The 23,756-nt window shown below is 32.4% G+C and overlaps 1 protein-coding gene across 1 annotated transcript in view; it reads right to left on the bottom strand.

The window, feature by feature from the left end:
- HNF4G (hepatocyte nuclear factor 4 gamma) overlaps positions 1 to 23,756 on the bottom strand; it is an 85,735-nt gene that overhangs the window by 23,822 nt on the left and 38,157 nt on the right. The window contains exon 3 of the mRNA XM_082432663.1: positions 1,870 to 2,055. Within this exon, the coding sequence (XP_082288789.1) occupies positions 1,870 to 2,005 (136 nt within the window). The 5' untranslated portion in view covers positions 2,006 to 2,055. The remainder of the gene's footprint in view (positions 1 to 1,869; positions 2,056 to 23,756) is intronic.

The following is a 23,756-nucleotide window of genomic DNA, read 5'->3' as shown; positions in this document are numbered from 1 at the left end:
ATTATGCTTCAGTCTGTTCATTTATTACCCATCTTTCCCCATAGAATAAAAACTTCATGATGTCAGAGGATTTACCTGTCTTAGTCACCCCTCTGACTTCCAGCTCTTAGAACTATGCCTTACATAAAGTGAGAACTAATTGTTTTGAAGAAAGATGCTTCAAAAAATCCACAGATATTTTTACTTAAATATTTCTTAAATTAGTTAATATTGTTTACTACATCTTTACAAATCTCTATGTACTCAAAAGATATTAAATAATAAGAATATATTATACACTTTAATTGATAATAAATTATATAATAATGTAAATATAATAATTCATTATTATATTTCCAATATAAAAAAGATAAAATCAAAGACTGTTATGTCCCAATTACATTCTGTGACAATATATGTATTCTATTTACTAATACTTCTGAGTTGACAAATATTGTCATATATAACTTCATAAAGTTACAAAAATCTTCAGTGAGAATATGCTTAAGGGTAATCATGTGACATTTTAGAATTTAAATGTTAGTAATTTTTCTTTCGATAACATAAACAAAATAGATATTAGAAATATGGCAGAAGTGTTAAAGATTGACTGTGTTCTGGATGATTATATGGAAACAAAAAAAATATTCAACTCTTACTTCCAGTTTAATGTCATACTTGCATATTATTAACAAGAATTTACATATTATTACAAGAAAACAAGTTAGACAACACTTTGGAAATAGCCATATAAGTCAGTGGTTTTAGTAAATATTTATGGTAAATCTGTCCCTACTATTTAGTAATCTATAGCCTTTAAAAAATTCATGAGTCTATTGAGGTAAATACTTTATTAAATACCTTAGTCAAGTCTAAACATAAGGATTAAAAATAGTGACTTCCTAATAGATGCACGGTCAATTGATTTTAACTCCTTTGTGCTAAAATTTCAGAATTCATCTTCTGAAAATTTTTAGAAATCTTCCCACTAATAAATTATTGTTATTTATTGTAAATATTACAGCTATAGCAGTCATTGAAATTGTACAGCATATTAGAACGTTAAGATATCCTGAGTACAAGATACATTCTCAGTCCTGAGCTAAACACACACACACACACACACACACACAGAATTTTCCAAAGCATATATAATTAGCAGATTTTAGGAGTTCTAACAATTATAACTGATATCTTGGACAAAATTTTTACATGAAAAAATATGTAAATTCAAAGTCAGTAGTAAACTGTATTCTATAAAGACATGAGCCCTAAACAAGTCATGTCTTATTTAAAGTTAAAATGTTACAGTAGATAAATACCAAGAGCTTTGTGAGGCTAAACATTAGCTTGTCAAGTGCAGTTATAATATAAACCCTTATTTCTTTTCATATTTGTGTCCAATGCAAAAACTTGATAGTAATTTTAAATACAGTTTCTCAGCAGCAGCAATTGAGAACTGGAATAATGAAAGGAGAAGGCGACCAGTAAAACTCTCCAGTGTTCTAAGGACAATTTTCCATATGTCATTTTAAATGTTGCATAGAAAATACACTTTACAGCCAACCTGCCAATATTACTCATTACTGTGATTTACAGTAAATAAAATAACTGCTGAAACTACTCTTTCTATCTAACTGGCCCATGACAGAATTCCGAGGTTACTTTATTATGCATAGCTAAGCTTTTTCTATCTCAAACATAAGATAGCCATAGCATTATTAATTTAAATTTTGTGATGAAGCACAAAAGCCTCAGATCTGTGGCCTTAAAAAACAAGCCCTGAATTCTCCAGCAATAAAACACACGGAACCACCACCTGGGAAGCTCAGTTTTCCTGCTCTCATTATACTTACTTTTCTTTTTATCTACAAGCAGATGAGAACTCACCATTTGAATTATACAGAATCTGCATAGTTTCAAACTCCAAAGTTGTATAAGTTGGGTCCAAAACTTCACTGTAATTTGCCATCTCCATGTCCAGTATCGGTTCCGATACCCTCATCATTGATTTAGATACACACATACGAGTGGCACCACAGGCCCAGAGTGTGTGATGGCTGTTGGGCTTTCAATCTGTGAGGGATAATCCAAAGTTAACTGTAACTGAGTGACTTATGTGCTGCAGTGGGAGGAGCTGTAAAACTGTAAACTCCTTCAGCAGGCCATATTCTGCTTACTTCTTTTTCTTTTATGGTGTACGAAAGCAATTCATTGTGATAATGTTGGAATGCTTCATGAAATCACCTTATCTGAAGTGCTTAGTGGACTAACTTGATTTCCTAAATGGATTTCCAGTAGACAATAAATGATGTCATTAAGAGGATTAAAAATAGAAAAGAGAATACCTCTGATTTTGAACTGTCATTATAGCATCATTTCTCCCATTTAAGTGGCTGAAATCTCATGCCCCATGTTCTAAAAAAATGAGAATTACCTTACTGTTATAAATTGGGTAAGTCAAGACTGTAAGTTAACACTTAACATAAGCACTTAATAATTTCAAGTTTCTTTACCCATACAATAAAGCTAACTTTCTGTTGAGGAAAAACAAATTTGTAATTTGAAATGACAGGGATTTATGATATATTCCAGTAGAAGCCTGGGCATAGCCCTAATATGGCCTGAAACACATTCTCTTTAGTTATCAATCTATGAGTTGGTGTCCCTTGCATGTTTGTAAATGTTCCAAGGGCAGAAGCAGTACAGTTGCTAGTATCTTGTAGGCATTCGATAAGTAATTGTTAGACAACCACGGTGAGATGCTGGGAAGCTTGCCATGGCATGCAGCCTGAGAGCCCTTAAAAACTGCTTCAGGGAGGCCCCTTGGAAAAGATGTGCAGCAGGCTGAATACCAGTGTGCAATGAAGACAGGGTAGGAAAGAAAGCTAAACCCTCATTCTCCATAGTGGAGAGTCAATGGATAACACGAAAACTGAAAGTACAAGAAACAGCATGTCACTTAAAGTCATGGGGTAATAGTGGGGGGGGGGGGAAAAGAAAAAAGAAGAAGGCTAAAAGAAGTGCCTCTGAGAACGATGTCCATTTACCTTTTTTGTTTGTTTTTTGTTTTGTAGAATTCTTGGGAGAAACTTTGTAGAATTATTTGATTCTTAAATCTACGTGCTTCTATAACTTTAATAAAAACAATAAAAAAGGCAAAAATAATAATAAATATATAAATGTTACATGAATAAGGTTTCATTTCTTTTTACTTCTGATGTCAGTTACATTCTAGACATTAAACTGAACATGTGTAGATTAACTCATTCCCATCATCAAATTTCTCATACATAACATCTATAAAGTACACTGTATCTTTTATGTGTATGTGTGACAAGAAGCATTTAGAGTATGGGGAAATTTAGAAGATAATATTCAAAGATTATATTTTATTTCTGAGAATATGTTTATTGATTTTATCTTCCAAGAAAGAATTCCAGCCACATTTACATTATAAAGTCAGAATTTCATTTTCCACATTTGTTAACGATTACTGCAAAGTAATATTTCTTATTCAATTTCTTAACACCATAAACTTTGTGACTACTGTATCTTGGAAATTATTAATTTTTCATCAGGGAAGACTGGCCTCTTAAACTCAAAGCCATGTGAAGAAAAGAGCAGAGAGTCATTTTAGCAGCCAGAGTCACTAAATCAAACAGTGAACACTGGAATAGTCCTCTTGCCTTCATATTCTGTAGGATTCTTAATTGTGAGGATAATATTTGGGGGATAAATTTTAGGGACTGATTTTGTTTAGAAGGTTAACTGTAGTAGTTGTTTTTGAAGGGCACAACATGAAAATCCTGTGGTTTTCATTTACATGAAGTGGTTCTCATTTGTGGTGAGGTAGCACAGACCTGTTGTGTTTCCCGTGTGAACACAAAGAGTGCATTGTGCATTGCCCACAGTCTTTCACATGCACGTAGTGACTAACTGATGCTGAGGCATGTCACCAATGGGAGTGTACCAACAGAAGGAAAAGAAGCAAAGAAAAAGGTAGAGAACCATTCATTTATAAGACTGCAAAACACCTAAGAGAAATGTGATAAAAAGAGAAATGTGGATATAGATCAGGAGAACAATGCTGTCATAGTTTTATTGGTCTACCCCATCCTGTGTCCATGGGTGGCATCACCATGGATCAGGGCACTGCACTCAAAAGTGGAAGGAGCTTTCAATTCATCTCAGTACAGATCCTCAAGTAGCCACTAGCAATTAGAGCTGGTTTTCAAGATGAAACACATTTCCCATCCACATTATTGTAAATTATTTTCTTCATTTTATCAAGTAAAAAGTTGAGAATTTCCAGAAGATATAGAGGATCAAAATAGCAGGCATATCTCTTCAATGGGAGCAGTCTGTCTTCCTAATGATCTTCAGATGTGGAAACTCCCACAGAATTCAGTCAGCCTCACTCTAGTGAAGGAAAGATTCTCTTTGTTTGTTTGTTTGTTTGTTTTTAATCTTCTAAGACATTACAAAGCAGAGTAGAAGTCCTCTTTTCTTAAATTCTAGAATTGGTAATTTACTGAACTAGTTAAGCAAACAAAATAATTGAAACAAAGAGTCATAAAATTGGTATATCTATACTTAATATGTATAATTGTTACTGTTTTGTTGGATAACCAAGACCTTTTATTTGGGTAAGAATCCAAATAAGTGGATTCTTTCTTTTTAAATTGGGATTGGGATTCTTTCTTTTTAAATTGAAGTATATATAGAATATATATACATATATTCTTTTTCAGATTCTTTTCCATTATAGGTTATTGTAAGATATTGACCATAATTCCCTGTGCTATACAGTAGAACCTTGTTACTTACCTATGTTGTATAAAGTAGTGTGTACCTGTTAATCCCAAGCTCTTAATTTATTCCTTCCCACCCCACCCTGCTTTCCCCTTTGGTAACCATAAATTTGTTTTCTATGTCTGTGAGTTTGTTTCTGTTTTGTAAATAAGTTCACTTGTATCATTTTTTAAGATGCCATATGTAAATGATATCATATGATGTTTGTCTTTGTCTGGCTTACTTCACTTAGTATGATAATCTCTAGGTCCATCCATGTTGCTGCAAATGGCGTTATTTCATTCTTTGTTATGGCTGAGTAATATTCCATTGTATATATGTACCACATCTTTTTTATCCATTCATCTGTCAATGGACACTTAGTTTTCTTCCATGTCTTGGCTATTGTAAATAGTGCTGCTATGAACATTAGGGTGCATGTATCTTTTTGAATTAGAGTTTTCTCTGGATATACGCCCACGAGTGGGATTGCTGGATCACATGGTAACTATTTTTAGTTTTTTAAGGGACTTCCATACCGTTCTCCATAGTGGCTGCACCAATTTACATTTGGGATTCTTTATTATTATTATTATTTTTATAAATCCCATACACTACCTTTGATCTCTTGTATTTTTTTAAGTGGAGAAAAAAGTCAAAGGTATCTATAAAGCAGCTGGAATACAGAAGCCTTCTAGAATTTTATACTTTTTGAAATTTATTTTAATCAACTTGTTTTTATTCACTTCCAAAGTATTTTCCTTGGTTTATATAGGGAAAATTTTTTCTTTTAACACTCATATTTCATTAGGTTATGCAATATTTAACTAAATTATAGAGTAAAATAACAAGAATAAATGGCATTAACATGCTAGGTAAAAAATACAAGTGACCCTTGATAACTATATAGAGCTGATGAGATGGTCAGAGGACACTATGGCACTATTAACAATAGCCAAGGTGGAAACAATACAAATGTCCATTAATGGATGAATGGATTAAAAAAAAATGTGGTATATAATGGAAAACTATTCAGCTTTAAAAAGGAATGAACATAGTAGTGATACATACTACAACATGGATGAACCTTAAAAACATTATGATAGGGGCTTCCCTGGTGGTGCAGTGGTTGAGAATCTGCCTGCCAATGCAGGGGCCACAGGTTCGAGCCCTGGTCAGGGAAGATCCCACATGCCACGGAGCAACTAGGCACGTGAGCCACAATTACTGAGCCTGCGCATCTGGAGCCTGTGCTCCGCAACAAGAGAGGCCGCGATAGTGAGAGGCCCACGCACCGCGATGAAGAGTGGCCCCCACTTGCCGCAACTAGAGAAAGCCCTCGCACAGAAACAAAGACCCAACACAGCCATAAATAAATAAAATAAATAAATAAATAAAAAATTAAAAAAACAAAAACAAAAAACATTATGATAAATAAAATAAGCCCATCACAGAAATACAAATACAGCAAGATTCCACTAATATGAGAAATCTAAAATAGTCATCCTTATAGATTCAAAGAGAGGAATGGTGGTTGCCAGGGGCCAGGGGGAGGGAGAAAGGGGAAGTTACTAATTAAAAGGTTTAAAATTTTAGTGAAGCAAGATGAATAAGTTCTAAAGATCTGCCATACAACATTGTACCAGCCAACAATAATGTATAACACAACTTAAAAATTTATTAAAAAGGCAGCACTTATGTTAGATGTTCTTAGCACAATAAAATCAAAAGATTTATGATGAAGAACTGAACTACAGTATGGGAAAATGATCAACCTTATTAGTAATCAGAGAAATGTAAAACAAAACAATGTTGTTAAAAAAAAAAAAAAGATGCCTTCTACTTAAGGAAAGTAGCCTACCCTGGAAACTAATTCTTATCTTCTACAAAGGAAGTTGAGAACCGGAGTCAATGCAGGGAGCTGGCTAAGTAGAGATTAGATTTTTCTCTTGAATTTATTTTAACATGAGATAACTTGTTTTTTAAAATTAACTTGTATTCCTCCATATGGCAAATCCCTCCTCTCTACTTTTAACATTAATTAGGATTCATTCAGAATATTTTTATTTGCTTAAAGAGGAGTAGGAAGGACAATGAGGAGGATGAGAAAGAAAGGAAATAAAGACATAACAGAAAAAGGAAATGTCACAGAGAAATAATTTTAGTCATGGTTACTTTGGATTTTTAATAATGCATCATAATCAAGCAAGTATCACACTCTTTAGTGTTTTGTGTTTTCCCTTTCAATAGTGATTGTGACATTTTCATAACTTAGTAACTTTGATTTTTGGAAACATGTCACTTGGCACAACTGAACAAAAGAAAATTATACCATTTAATTGTACAGTATAAAATGTAGATGTGTAAAACAGTTATGGTATTTGTTTATATATTTTCATATTAAAATTCAGTTATTTCCAGTAAAGGGACAGATGAAGAGTCCAGGGAGCTTTTCATAATTGCTTCATCAGGTACTTCTTATGTATAAATTCATTAAGGCTACATTTGATTAAAAGCTTAAGTAGTGGGCTTCCCTGGTGGCGCAGTGGTTGCGAATATGCCTGCCAATGCAGGGAACACGGGTTCGAGCCCTGGTCTGGGAAGATCCCACATGCCGCGGAGCAACTGGGCCCGTGAGCCACAACTACTGAGCCTGCGCATCTGGAGCCTGTGCTCCGCAACAAGAGAGGCTGCGATAGTGAGAGGCCCGCGCACCGCGATGAAGAGTGGCCCCCGCTTGCCGCAACTGGAGAAAGCCCTCGCACAGAAACGAAGACCCAACACAGCCATAAGTAAGTAATTAATTAATTAATTTTTTTAAAAAAAGCTTAAGCAGTTATAAGAAAAAAATGTATTAATTTTATGCCTAGGTGATATAGAAATGATTGTCCTTAAATAAATGGGACTTATGTTATTAAACCCTATATTTAACATAATAAACTTATGAGTAATTTTAAATTTACTTCTTAATGTTTAATTGGGAGAATCATCAAATATTCATGCTAATTCCTAACACAGTAATTTGTAATAATTAACATACATTTTCTAAAATAGAGATATATAAACAATCTACATTCAAAAATATAAATATACATTGTAAACTATGATCTACTGAAAGCTCTTTAAACAGAGGTCACTTTGCAGTATCTGTTCTGTATGCTGAACAAAATGTTATTGTTTTTTAGTGTGATCTCATGGTTTGTAGGCTAAGATATACCTTCTTACTCCTAGTCAGGTCATCTACCTCAGAAAGAAAGACAACATTATTTGTAGATAAAAGGTCAGTTTTAAATAGCACAACTAATGTTCTTGAAAAATGTTAAAGCAATGGTTCCTTAAACTGGCATGTGAAATATATTTAAATTTCTTTAGAGCAACATAACAAGACATGAAAACAACATAGGATTTAAAGAAGACAACAACTCAGTTCACTATTGACTGACTATTCAAGATAATAGCAGAAACATTGCTATCTTATCTGTAAGACTATTAAACCTGTTAAATAGTTCTATACTTTACTTAAATCATTCTTTCAGAGCATGATTTAAAACAGAAAACAGGCTAGTAAAAATCAATGTTATTTTCATAAAAATTTTCATGAAAATAATTTGGAATATTAACATTAAAACATTTTAAAGTTTTAGTTAATAAAATTTGTTCTGTAAATGTATTCCTTTGAGATTACTTTTCATTACCAAAAGTACCAAAAGTACTATACTAATCCCAAAAGTAGTTTCTTTTGTTTCCATGTTCCACTTTTTCAAGTATGAAGATTACACAAATGTGATCACTAAAAGTTTGATGAAGATGAATAGCAATCCAAATCAACCCAGTTTATGTATGTTTTTTCTTAACATTTTTATTGGAGTATAATTGCTTTACAATGGTGTGTTAGTTTCTGCTTTATAACAAAGTGAATCAGTTATACATATACATATATCCCCCTATCTCTTCCCTCTTGCGTCTCCCTCCCTCCCACCCTTCCTATCCCACCCTTCTAGCTGGTCACAAAGCACCGAGCTGATCTCCCTGTGCTATGCGGCTGCTTCCCACTAGCTATCTATTTTACATTTGGTAGTGTACATATGTCCATGCCACTCTCTCACTTTGTCCCAGTTTACCCTTCCCCCTCCCCATGTCCTCAAGTCCATTCTCTAGTAGGTCTGTGTCTTTATTCCCGTCTTGCCCCTAGGTTCTTCATGACCTTTTTTTTTTTTTTTTTTGATTCCATATATATGTGTTAGCATTTGGTATTTGTTTTTCTCTTTCTGACTTAATTCACTCTGTATGAAAGACTCTAGGTCCATCTACCTCACTACAAATAACTCAGTTTCGTTTCCTTTTATGGCTGAGTAATATTCCATTGTATATATGTGCCACATCCTTATCCATTCATCAGTTGATGGACACTTAGGTTGCTTCCATGTCCTGGCTATTGTAAATAGAGCTTCAGTGAACACGGTGGTACATGACTCTTTTTGAATTATGGTTTTCTCAGGATATATGCTCAGTAGTGGGATTGCTGGGTCGTATGGTAGTTCTATTTTTAGTTTTTTAAGGAACCTCCATACTGTTCTCCATAGTGGCTGTATCAATTTACATTCCCACCAACAGTGTATGAGGGTTCCCTTTTCTCCACATCCTCACCAGCATTTATTGTTTGTAGATTTTTTGATGATGGCCATTCTGACTGGTGTGAGATGATATCTCATTGTAGTTTTGATTTGCATTTCTCTAATGATTAATGATGTTGAGCATTCTTTCATGTGTTTGTTGGCAATCTCTATATCTTCTTTCGAGAAATGTCTATTTAGGTCTTCTGCCCATTTTTGGATTGGGTTGTTTGTTTTTTTTGATATTGAGCTGCACGAGCTGCTTATAAATTTTGGAGATTAATCCTTTGTCAGTTGCTTCATTTGCAAATATTTTCTCCCATTCTGAGGGTGGTCTTTACATCTTGTTTATGGTTTCCTTTGCTGTGCAAAAGCTTTGAAGTTTCATTAGGTCCCATTTGTTTATTTTTGTTTTTATTTCCATTTCTCTAGGAGGTGGGTCAAAAAGGATCTTGCTATGAGTTATGTCATAGAGTGTTCTGCCTATGTTTTCCTCTAAGAGTTTGATGGTGTCTGGCCTTACATTTAGGTCTTTAATCCATTTTGAGTTTATTTTTGTGTATGGTGCTAGGGAGTGTTCTAATTTCATTCTTTTACTTGTAGCTGTCCAGTTTTCCCAGCACCACTTATTGAAGAGGCTGTCTTTTCTCCACTGTATATTCTTGCCTCCTTTATCAAAGATAAGGTGACCATAAGTGCATGGGTTTATCTCTGCAACCCAGTATATTTTTCGGTGTAAACTGGAAACCAATAAGAGGAGAACTCCACCCAATAAAATGGATTATTAATTCAAAGCAAAGCCACCTTTCATTTCTCAAAAAAAAAAGAGTCAATTAAAAAAATCATTATTTTCCTTGCTGCCACTGTCTTAATCATCAGCCCTTTTTCGAAATAGAAATCTTGTCTCTTATCCTTTCTACTTTCGATGAGGGAAAACAAACATATTTAAAACTTAAAACAAATCAAAATAGGCATTTTAATCTTCAAAGTAAGTTCCTATCACTGACATGCAAAGAAAGAAGTCTGAAATTGGATCTAATGATGGGATTCTATTTTCAAAGTGCTTCATAGATTCTTTCTTAAAGCACGGATTATATATCATTTTTAGATAAACAAAAACAATTTTTCCTTGTCTTTTTTTCCTTCTTCAATCTAGCTGATGATCATGCAATGACCAGCAAAACCACAAAACTCATTAGGTTATTTAAACTAAAGTCATTACCAACATTAAAAAATATATAGTATTATTTTTATTGAAATATATTCATTTTAGAACTGGTGGAAAAAAATTAAAATTAAACTGCATGTTCATAAATTTTACTTACAAAGTTTTCTAATTCCTTTGAAATAATTATAATTATTCCATAGCTTATTGCTCAGTTCATATTGTTTTTCAATTCATGACTATACCCCAAGGAAACAATTTTAAATCCTTATTTTAGATCCACCTTTTATCTGATCAATGCAAACAACTCACATAACTAATAAAAAATGCCTAATAAATAAATTGGACAGAGATACACAGCATCTTGTGAAATACCTGAATTAGTTTAGAAATGTTACTATTTTTAATAATATTTATGGTTTATTTCAGCTATTTATTTCTTTCTATATGCTCATTAAAACATCAGATTGTTATTTAAAACTAGTTATACAATAAATGTAAAACCCCAAAATAAAGAAGAGTGAAAATGGTATCATAATTAAATCAGTTACTGTTAAGATAGACAAAAGGAGGACTGCCAGCTGAGACCTAAATGTAACCAAGAAAACACTCTGAGTAAAAGCTTAGAGGTGATATGAGAAATCTTCATATATTAAACCTACCTTCAAGGTCAGTTGCCTCGTGATTCAAAACAGACTCTCCTTTCCAGAAGATAAGGAGCTGATTAGTACTAAATTATTAACTGGAATATAGATTATACTGGTAAGGAAAATTAAAAAAGTCTGGATATAAGCAACATGTTAGGATTCGACAGTCACTGTTTCTGCATTTGCTTTTTACAATCAGTATTATCATTGTTGCCACTGCAAACTCAGCAAAGTTAGTCAGAATATTTAAGATTGTTGTGGCACTCTGATACCAAAGATGCTGCATTATGCAAAATGAAGGGAAGAAAGTTATCAGTTTGAGCCAGTACCTATCTCAAATATGTTCTAAAGAGGTATAATGTTTAATAAAAATAGCAGCAGTTCTACTATGCTGAGTGCACTGACTTGAACATTTTGAATAAATGTATTATAATGACCATAAACTTTTGCATCTGGGAGCCCAATGCATACATACATACACATATATATACATACACATATACATACATAAGAGTTACTGTTTCTTCATTTTAAAAATGTGGTGATAGATTATACACACAGTCATGTCATCAAGGACAGCTCAACATTCCTCCTTAAGGCTTTCTTTCGTACACAGGGAGAACAACATAATTGTTGTTCTCCCTGTGTATGTAATAATGTGATAACTGATTTATTTTATTATTGTTTTATTTATTTGGCTGCGTTGGGTCTTCATTGCTGCGCGCGGGCTTTCTCTAGCTGCGGCGAGCGGGGGCTACTCTTCCTTGCGGTGCACTGGCTTCTCATTGTGGTGGCTTCTCTTGTTGCGGAGCACGGGCTCTAGGTGCACGGGCTTTAGTAGTTGCAGCACGTGGCTCAGTTGTTGCGGCACGCGGGTCCTAGAGCGCAGGCTCAGTAGTTGTGGTGCACGGGCTTAGTTGCTCTGCAGCACGTGGGATCTTCCCAGACCAGGGCTCGAACCCGTGTCCCCTGCATTGGCAGGTGGATTCTTAACCACTGTGCCACCAGGGAAGTCTCTGTGATAATTGAATTAGGTAAAACTAATTAAGATTTGCATCTCCATTTAATATAGTTAGGTATTTGGTTAACTCAACTGAAATGTTAAATATTTCACCACCATTTATGTAAATTTCTTTTTGAAAAACGCAATATTGGTTGGTTTTTTGAAAATACCATAATGAAGTATATCTTTTGGATTAAAAATATAGATGATAAAAATGACATTAATAGCAAACAAATATTAATTTAATTTGAGCCAAATGTCACAGGTAAGGTCATGGCTTTTGCCAATGTGCTAAGTTTCAAAATTAAAGTATCCGAAGCTATCACCACTCTCAAGTAAGCAATTTGGAATTGCTTAATGTGCAACATACATTAGGCCAGTGATTCACAAATTCTGCTGCACATTAGAATCATCTGGGGAACTTTTAAAGATCCCAAGGCCCAAGTTGCATCAGATACCAATTACATTAGAATGTCTGTGGTGGCAGTCAGGTATCAGTGTTTTTAAAAATCTTTAGGAGATTCCAAAGTGCTGAAAATCGGGAAACCATTGCTTTAAGCTGTTAAGTTCTAGGAAGGCAAAGATTTTATATTTTCTATTTATTATTATGTCTTTAGGGCCTAGAATAGTGTCTTCCACATGGTAAACACTCCACAGATACTTATTGAATGTGTGAATAAAATATATATGCAAATAATTAACTTTGACAGAGTATAGCATTAATATTGAGCACAGAAGTAAATTTTGTATGTCAAGTACTTTTCCAGTGACTGAGTATTTCTACATGAACAAACAGAGAAATTTCCTGCCCTCATGAAACTTACAATAAAATAATAATAATCATTTATATCTCTATAAAGAGGTGGATAATTGAACCATTGTGTTTCCATTGGATTCAGAAAGCTGAATTGAGAAATTCAATGTCTTATACATTTAGACCTTGAAACAGCAAACTTACTGGTCTGTAGGTAGAGAGAAAGAGGTGTAAACCCTCCTTACTCTCTGATTCCTCAATGCCTGCTTTAATTCACATTGTTCTTTATTTTTAGGTATTTTGGTAGGAAGTTGCTGCAAACACTGTGTTAACAAATATGGAACTTTTGCTCCTAGGGGAAATACAGGGTTACATTCCTGTGAGCTTCTGGTCACAACATTTTCATCAACAGATCAATTCATAAACTTGTTTTATGTGGGTTTCTGTTTAAAGACCCCTTATTTAATATCTATATTGTTGATTCATTACCATTGAACTCATTGTCAACAACATTATAACTCATGCCTGAATGAAGCTTATCTAACACATGTAGTTTCTCTGTAAGGCACATCATAGCCTTCAGCAATTAGGAACACTAGACCGTACTACCTTTGGGGTCATTTTAAACAGAAAAATCACCAACAAAAAGCACAAAAATGAGGGAAACATGGCACTAAATATATTGTGAAAAGAACACTTGTTCACAGAACAGAGCTGAAACAAAAAGACAGTGTTGTCTTATTTGACCTCAACTGGGAACGCCATCATCTAGCAACTCAAACTTTTCATTACTCGGCACTGCAAAAGCGTTTCAAGTATTGATTTTGGGGTTAGAAATAAATTTTAGCAAGTAGTCAAATTCACAAACATGGAATCTGCAAATAATGAGGATCCACTGTATATACATATATGCATTATTACTGAGGTTTTCGATATGCAACAAACAGAAAGTTATTCATTGGCGGTATAACGTTAATTTTATTTTGAGGCAAAATAAAAACTTTTGGAGAATTACAAAGTCCTTTGTAGTCTATTTTTTAAATTCCTGTGTCAACCTGTTAAGGCGCTACCAACCTTTAAAAAAGTTATGTGAACATATTTTTGTGCCTAATATTTGTTTTAAATGTATAGAAAAACATTGATATATATTAATAAGTCCATTCCTTTTAAGTCTGTCCATTTTTGTTGACCTAGCCTCTAAATGTTTACCTTTATTTTTTGTTACAGGAAACTAAACAATAACTTTTCAGTTCCAGGGCCCTAAAAGTAAAAACTCTATTTCCAAATCTTTTATTAAAAAACAAAACAAAACCAAAAAACCCTTCAGCCGGTAATTTCACTGTGATTTTAGGTTATGATAGTAAATGAAATGCTTGTTCAGCCAAGCACTGTCACATTCACATTAATTAGGGCAATTTAATTTTTCAGTGATAAATATGCATTATAACAGATAGCATGTTTTTCTAACTGTTCTCCTTTCAGTTATAGAAAAAAGAAAAGAAAAGAAAAGGAAAAAAAAAGAAAAGGAAAAAAAAAGAAAAGAAAAGAATGACAACTTAGGTCGGAAACATGAACCTCTGGAAAAGTTTAGGTAAGCCATGAATATGCAGAATTTAAATAAATTCAATATGTATTTGTATCAAAATGAAAAAATATTATGTTTTACCTAAGTGTTAAGAGCTTATCAGAATAATTTTATAGTATTACTACTATTTATAAAATGAAATGAGTAAAAATTAATACCAAGTAGAAAAAAAACAGTATGGTAAAAATGTATGGTAGCCAATCTATTTTTCATGGAAATGAAGCTTATACAATTTTGAGGCCTCTTGAAGAGGAACAAATTACTAGAAACACATTGCCCTAACCAGGACCTTAGAAGAGGCTCAGACAACTGATGGGTCTTGAAATTTGTTTCATTAGCTTCACTTGAAATCTACCTCTGACTTACCAAATACAGTAACTGGTTTTATTTAAAATTATATAATCCTGATTTCATCTTTACCTGTGTGGCACCCCCCTTTTTTCCTCTTCCTCATCCTTCTCATAGATGTTCATTCTTTAGCTTGCTGCTATTTTCTTTTCCTTTGGAATCTCATGCATTTAAAATTACTATCACTATTTAGAAATATGAATCCAAATTTTTATTGCAATGATTACTCCATTGCAAAATATAATTTTATATCCCCAATTTTTGATTAATCCTTTTCTCTCTGGAATGCATTTTTGTCACATACAGTAAAACTTTGCTGCAATAATGTAAGTAGGGACCAAAAATATACAGAATTATTTGTTTCTGATTAGTTATAATCAAACTAAGTGTTAATGAAATGTCTTGGTAATCTTTTTTACTAAATTTCATACTCTCTTCTTTATTATGGACTTTAGAAAGATTTTAAAAAACTCATTAAATCTCTTCACCCTAAAATATTTGCAATAGTTCACTAGTTACATCCACATGCTTACATTCTACTGTATACCAGCTTCCTGGTACATTCAACATACCCAAACTGAGAAGACTCACATAGATACTCTCCACTTCTTCATTTATTGTTCATTGTTATAGTCCAAAATATTGGAACGATTAGTTTATTATACATCTAGCAGGGAGGTCAATGTGTTTAGATGAATGAGGAAAGAAGAAAATGAAATAAAGGATTAAAAGTTTTTCTACATAAAGACCTCATTGCAGCAATGGGGGCTACTTAGAGAGCTTATGTGATAATGATAGAGATATAATGTACAAATGCCTTGATTCTAGAAGTTGAATTAGCATCTAGGAAAAGCATGAAGGAGAAGAAATTCATTATCCTGGGGCTTCAAGGACTATACCTTTGTGTTATCTACAGAGAGCTGAGATTCAAAACAAGCCTTTCTGGTTCCAAAGGCTTTGCTTCTTCTCTTGTGCCCTCTATTTGGGGGTATGCTTCAATTCACTTTGTCAAGATACTGAAAGACAAGTAACCAAATTCTAGTGAAAGTATTTCCATTATATAGGCATGACATAATTCCAGCTTTATATTAACTTGTATGAAATATCACTTCACCAAAATTTAAGTGGCATATTAAGAAAATCATCAAGCTATAGCAGTGGTTCTCAGTGAAGGGTAATTTCCCCTCAGGGTGGAAATTTGCAAATGTCTGGAGACCTTTTCGGTTGTGACAACTTAGAGACAGCAGTGATGCTGATATACAGTGAGTACAGGCCAGGATTGCTGCCAACATCTTACAATAACAGAGTGATTGCTCACAGCAAAGAATTATCTATGTCAAATGTTAATAATGCTCAGGTTGAGAAAACCTGACCTATGTATGGTAGACCTAGGTCATGTGTCCTCATTTAAAATTCAACATATTTTAAATGAGAATCAATTGTGAAAATATGTTCATGCTTTTTCAAAATTGTAAGGCTCAACTGTGATAACATGCTTCAGCCTTTTGGATATTATAAAGAAATGTTTAATCTCTATTTATTTACTTAAACCTTTATTTATTGAAATGTTATTATAAAATAAATGTTCTTGGGCTTCCCCGGTGGCGCAGTGGTTGAGAATCTGCCTGCCAATGCAGGGGACACGGGTTTGAGCCCTGGTCTGGGAAGATCCCACATGCCGCAGAGCAGCTGGGCCCGTGAGCCACAACTGCTGAGCCTGCGCGTCTGGAGCTTGTGCTCCGCAACAGGAGAGGCCGCGATGGTGAGAGGCCTGCGCACCGTGATGAAAAAGTGGCCCCCGCTTGCCACAACTGGAGAAAGCCCTCACACAGAAACGAAGACCCAACACAGCCAAAAATAAATAAATAAATACATAAATTAAAAAAAAAAAAATAAATATATGTTCTTACAAATACATTGTGATATAATCTAAGCTACATAGACACAAGCTCTTATATACTTCATCATAACCCCAGTATCTCCACAGTCAAGTAGTATTATGCACATTAAACAAAGTTTGTTTAATTAATGAACTAATATACTAGCATAACAATTGCAATTCCTGGGCAGAATCTTCTACCCAGGTTTAAAATGAAATGAGTAAAAATGAATACCAAGTAGAAAAAAACTATATGGTAAAACTGTATGGTAATCAATCTATTTTTCATGGAAATGAAGCTTATAAAATATAGCATTTTTTTAAAAAAGAGTTCATTTTAATAACTCCAAAGTTAATTTTAATAACTATAAAACTTAAGAAATATTTGTTATTTCAACAGCTTTAAAATTTGATCTGATCATTACCAAATATTTATTCTTTTGGACTTGAGTATGCTTTACTGTTAGTTCTTATGCTATTTTCCATTGAAAGTTATCCATATATAAAATATTTTATTTATATTACATCCTGCTTGAGATAATACTTTAACAGTTAGATAACAGTAAATGTAAATGAAGAAAACTCAGCATTCTTTACATTTAACATTCCATATGTTAGTACTTCACTCCGGTTCCAAATTATTTATACAACAATTTACCTAAGATACTATCAAAATATTTTTTAAATTACAATCTGTTTATTAAAAAGACTCACTTTATGTTATTTGTAAAAGTCAGCTACTTTTATAGGAAAATAAATTCTGTTAGGCAGAAAAATAAACAAGAAAAGCTATTTGGCAGACAAAATAAGCAAAAAGACACAGTAGAAGAGGAAAAAGGAACACAAATTTAAAGCACTAAGTGAAAGTAAAGTCATCATTTAAAAATTTACTAAGACTTAAAAACTTCTGCTATTATATTTGTGTGAATTCCATTAGAGGAATAGATAGTCCTGAAATCATAATGGTGGAAGAAGGAGTTTCTTACAAATTTGACTATGACTATTTCTTATATAACTAGTACTATTGAGCTCTTTATATATTCCAGGCACTCTGCTAAGCTGTTTATTACCCTATTTACTATCCTATTATACTATTTATTTATATCTATCAATTACAAATATTTAATACTATTTATCATACTACCATTATAATCTTTATTATACTATTACTAGATTATTATATTATTGTACTACTTACTGTATCTTTACATATACTATTTGTTATTTATTCTATTATACTATTTACTAAATCTTTAAACTATCCAAACAACTATAAAATGTAGGTACTATTACTTTTCATGTTTCACAAAAAAGGAGACCAGAGACACTAAATTATCTCATTGATTCATTTATTCAACAACAAAAAAATGGAAAGACACATTGATGTCTAAGGAGGAATAAAAAATAAGCCAATAGAGGAAGTAAAATGAAATCATAAAAGATGGCCAATTTAGCACAGAGAAGACAGGAAGAGACAAAAAAGACACAAAACATAAATGGAACAAATAGAAAACAACTAGAAAAATGGTAGATTTTAATACAGTTGTATCAATTATCACTTTAAATACAAATGGCCTAAACATACCAGCTATAATACAGAGATTGTCAGATTGAATAAGAAAGTAAAATACAACTATATGCTGTCTACAGGAAACCTACTTAAAATATAAAGACATAAATAGGTTAGAGGTTAAAAAAAAAGACAAATGGTATATTATGCAGTAACTAAGTAAAACAAAACTGTATTAATTTCAGACAAAGAGACTTCAGAACAAGGAATATTATCAGGGATAAAGAAGGCCTTTATATAACAATAAAAGGGTCATTCTTAAGAAGAGATAACAATCTTAAATATATCTGCACTTAAAAATCTCCAAAATACGTAAGGCAAAATTCATAAATCTGAATAAAGCAATAGCCAAATCCACAACAGCACTCCTCTCTCCATAATTGGTTGAACAAAGGGCATCAACTTAATAAAACACAGATGACTTCAACAACACAATCAACAAACTCTACCTAATTGAATTTATTGAATACTCCATCCAACCGCAGTGGAAAACACATTCTCTTCAAGTGCACATGGAATATTCACCAAGATGGACAATATTCTGGATCACAAAATAAACTTTAACACATGTAGAGAGTAGAAATCACACAAAGTATGCTTTAGAAACATAACAGAATTAAACTAGAAATCAATAATAGAAAGATACCCAGAAAGAATCCTTTAATGTTGGAAATTAAAAAACACCCCTAAATAACCCATAGGTCAAAGAAGAAGAATTTATGAAAAAAAATTTTTTTTGAACTAAATGAAAATACAACATATCAAAACTGTGGGATGAAATTAAAGCAGAACTTAGAGGAAATTATATAATATTAAGTGCATATATTAGAAAAGAAGAAAAATTTAAAATCAGTAGCCTAGGTCTCTATTTAGGTAGAAACTGAAACCCATAGAAAAAAGACCAAAGTCTAAACAAACAAAAGCAGTGAAATAAGAAATGTGCATGAGGTCATTCATTCAGCTAATAAGCTAATAGATTCAGGCGGTATGGCTCCAGAATCTATATGCTTAACTAGGACTGGAACACTGAAAAGACTAGTAAGCAAAGTAATATATAGACATTGATAAGCATGAACTAAGATAAATAACTAAAGTAATAATCAGCAATAACATTTAAATTAAGGAGGAAGTGATTCTTAAAGAATTTTAAAGGCTTATGTTATTTAGATGACAGATGTAGATATTAATTCCAAGCTTAAGTAGAGTAAACAAATTAACATTTTTAATTTAGTAAGTAAAATAATATAAATATAATATTTAGTTTAAAGAAAGCAAAGGGTAAAAAAGTGGAGAAAAAATAGAAGAGAAAGTAACTGATCAAAAAGAAAGCAGAAATATCGCTTCTCGGCCTTTTGGCTAAGATCAAGTGTAAAAAGAAAGCAGAAATAATTTGGAAAAAAAGAATAAACAAATCACAAAATACAATGACATGTATTGATATATGTAATCATTATAAATGTCACAGTCATTTAGAGAAAATCCACAAGTTGATAAATTTTCTAAAACAAAACAATAGTAACAACATCTTGCTTTACTAATCATAGAAACACTAATCATAGAAACACTAATCATAGAAAATTTGAAAATGAAAGGATGAAAAAAATATACTAGGCCAACACAAACAAAAGAGAGGGCTATGCTAATATTAGATAAAAGGAACTTCAAGAAAAAAAGCATTATGAAGATGAAAGAGGACAGTATGTAATAGGAAAATGCTACAATTCAACAGGAAGATGTAAAATTTCTAAGCTTACATATAGTTAATGGCATAGACTTGAATATATAAGGCAAAAAGGAGCAAAAATAGATAAAAAGACAAATCAACGCTATTATTAAAATATTTTATGCATATCTTTTTGCAACTGATAGATGAAGCAGGAAAAATTTAACAAACTAATTGAAAGAACATACATATACAGAAGTTATCATCCAACAATTAAAAATATGTGTTCTTGTCAATCATTCATGAATGTTTATAAAATCTGACCACAGAAAAAGTATCAAAATAAAAATAAAAAATAATATTAAATAGATCATATTCCCTGAAAAATATGTAATAAAATTAGATATCAGAATCATAGAAATAATAAAAACCACACTTTCTTTTAGAAATTAAAAAAATTTTCTAAATAACTCAGGATTTGAGTTTGATATTATGAAGCAAAGTAGGGGAGAAAACCTACTTTGTATGAAACTAAGCTATAGTCAGAGGACAATTTAGACTTTTGGTGTCCAATTTAAAAAGTCAGAAAACAAGCAGCAGAAAAAAATATACAATAAATATGAAGTAGTGAAAAGAAACATCAATTATTGAAATAAAGCAAAGGTTAAACAAAGGGGTTCTATGTCATCATTTGTTTTTTGAGTAGATAATAAGTTGTAAATAAACATCTGGCAAGTCTTATGAAGAAAAAAGAGAAAACACACAAAGAGTATTAGGAATTACAAAACCAACAAAGCAGTTATATCAGATATTTTAAAATAATATGTGAACATTATGAACAAGTTGATGGCATTGATTGGAAAATCTAGACCATATGGGCATTTCCCTAGATAAATTTTACTTACTAAATTTGATCAGAAGAAATAGAAAATCTGAATGAAGTCATTACTATCTTAAAAATTATATTGATTTATTAAAATCTACCAATAACAAAATTTCAGGCCCAGCAAGTTTTATAAGCAAATTATATGACACTTACAAAGCACACAAACTCAATCTTTTATACACTATTTTAGAACATAAACCAAAAATCTGTACTAATACATTCTTAATTCTGAAATCAGGCAAGGACAGGTTAGAAGATAGAATTCTTAAATAAAAATTAGCAAATTAAATCCAGCAATGTATAAAAATATAATAAAATATGATCAAGTTGGATATATTGTAGGAATGTTTGGATGGTTTAATATTTACAAATCTATTGATGTAATTCTAATTTAACTTAGAGATTAAATTAATAAAGATGCTAATGTAAAGTGGAGTCATTTGATAATATTCAATATCCATTCACAATAAAAACTCTCAGCAAACTACAAATACTAGTGAACTTTTAAAATAAAAAATCACATCAAACATTATTCTCAACAGTTACTGATTAAGATCATTGCTTTTAAACTCATGAAAGATCATTGCTTTTATTCAATCTTGTACTAGAGGCCCTAACCAGAAGAGGAGTATAAGAAACAATTCCATAAAAAATTCCAATCAACTTAATTGCCCAAATAGAAAACCCAAAAGAATTTACAAGTACATTATTACTATTAATACAATCATTCAAAAAGTCTGCATGTACAAGTGTCAATTGTATATGCTATATTGGCAACAAACTGATAAAAAATACTGGGTTTTAAAAGAAAAAAAAAAAACTCCCATGCACCAGAGGAACAAAAATATCAATGTACTTAGAAATGATGAAGAACATTATAAAACTTTATTGAAACTCATTAACGTCAACTTAAATAAATGGAGACATATACCATGTTCTTGGATATCAACACTGCTCAAGTTAATCTACAACTTTAACTCAACTTTTAACCCATAGCCAGTGGTGTTTTCATTGTATTTGAACAAGTGATTGCATAATAGATGTAGAAGAGGAAAAAGCCCATGCAATCCCAGACAATTCTGAAGAAGAAGAGCAGAAAGGACTTCTCCAATTAGACATAAAGGCATACTTGCATATTATGAAGGGAGTGTGATATCATTACAGAGATCGTCAATATACAAGTAGAACAGAATAAAGCACTGAAAATAGAGCTATATCTGGATGAGGAGTTGATATCTGAATGCCATTCTAGGCCAATGGGTAAATGATGGATTATTTAATAAATGATCCTAAGACAACTGATTATACCTATAGAAATCATACAGTCAAATCCTTAACACAAAATATACATAAAGTAGATAAATGATTTAAATATAAAAAGTAAATCTTTTAGAAAAAATAATAATCAATAATATCAAATATATTTATTGTATCAGTATAGGAAATGGAATCATAATAAAAGATTAAAAAAGCACAAACCGTAAAGAAAATACAAATACATCTGACTACATTAAATAAAAAAAACCTTTTGATTTGTTTTTATTTTATAATATCAAAAGATACCATAAGCAAAATGAAAAGATGAAGTGCTAACTGGATGAAACATTAAGCAGCAATGTAAAATGATGATTACAAGAAAATGTAAGAATACTGTGATAAAATTTTAATTTCAGAATTATTTTTAGTTGCATAGCCTTCAACTATATAAAACACACACACAAATACACACACATAGATAGATGACAGATCTGTAGGCAGATGAGAAAGAGGAAAAGAGAGAAACAGAGACACAGAAAGAGAGAGAGAGAGAGATTCATCGATGGGCCACATCTATAACTTTTATCTTGCCACCATTTCCAAATGAATCATGATAATGCCTGTCAATATATCAGTGTCCTATGATATCACCATATGATAGGCATTAGAATGTTCAGATTTCTCACCCTCACCCTCAATTACTGAAGTCCTGTTAGTCTATCCAATCCTGACTTAATACCTCCACTTAACTTCAGGTCTCTTGTCAGTCAAATCGTAGATCCACAGCACCAGATGTGGGTCCCAGTGTGACTCCCAAACTTTTGCACTTTTTACCTCTTTCTCATGTTGGTTCAGTCCTTGGCTCTTCACAGTGAAAACTTCCTCATTACACAGAACTCACTAGAACTGGGAATAAGACCCTAAAACGCTAGCTACAAATATCTCATTCTGCTTCTCTTGTGATGCCCTCTCAGCTGATTTATATGTTGAGTAGATTCCTGTAAGTATGTCTGCCACCATGGTACCTTGTAATCACTCTCTAATGAGACTTAATATACTCTTTATGAATTTTCTATTTGTGTATCTTCTCAATTGGACTTTTAGCCCTATAGTCACTTCTACTCAGTTCTTTTTGTGAGATTTTTGCTTTTTAGCTGTGAATTCTTACACTCATAAGTTTGGCAATCTCATCTTCTCTCATAATTGCAATTATGTATATACGAATAACTTCCATGTATGTGTGTGTGTGTATATATATATATATATATATATATACACACACACACATATATAAACATCCAGAAATATGTATAGATATAGAATAGGGTTAGGTATAGAGAAAGAGAGAGACAGATAGGGAGAAACAGAGATATTGCTAGGCTAACCCAGACCCACTCATCTACCACTATCTTTGTATCTCAAACTTAACATGTCCTAAATGGAAATTATCTCCTTCACAACCTTCCTACTACACTCCTGAGTCAAATCTACTCCTCCAGCACTCTCTTACTCTATATTGGCACCATCATCAGCCCAGAAGACCAACATCATCAGCCCAGAAGCGCAACATAAAATCCTAAACTTTATTAAATTCTCCCTCTCTCCCATCTCCA

The sequence above is a fragment of the Balaenoptera physalus genome (assembly GCF_965194825.1).
Source record: "Balaenoptera physalus genome assembly, chromosome: 17".
Classification (NCBI taxonomy): Eukaryota; Metazoa; Chordata; class Mammalia; order Artiodactyla; family Balaenopteridae; genus Balaenoptera; species Balaenoptera physalus.
The sequence above is the reverse complement of the archived record's forward strand: the minus strand, read 5'-3'. Positions and strand labels throughout refer to the sequence as shown.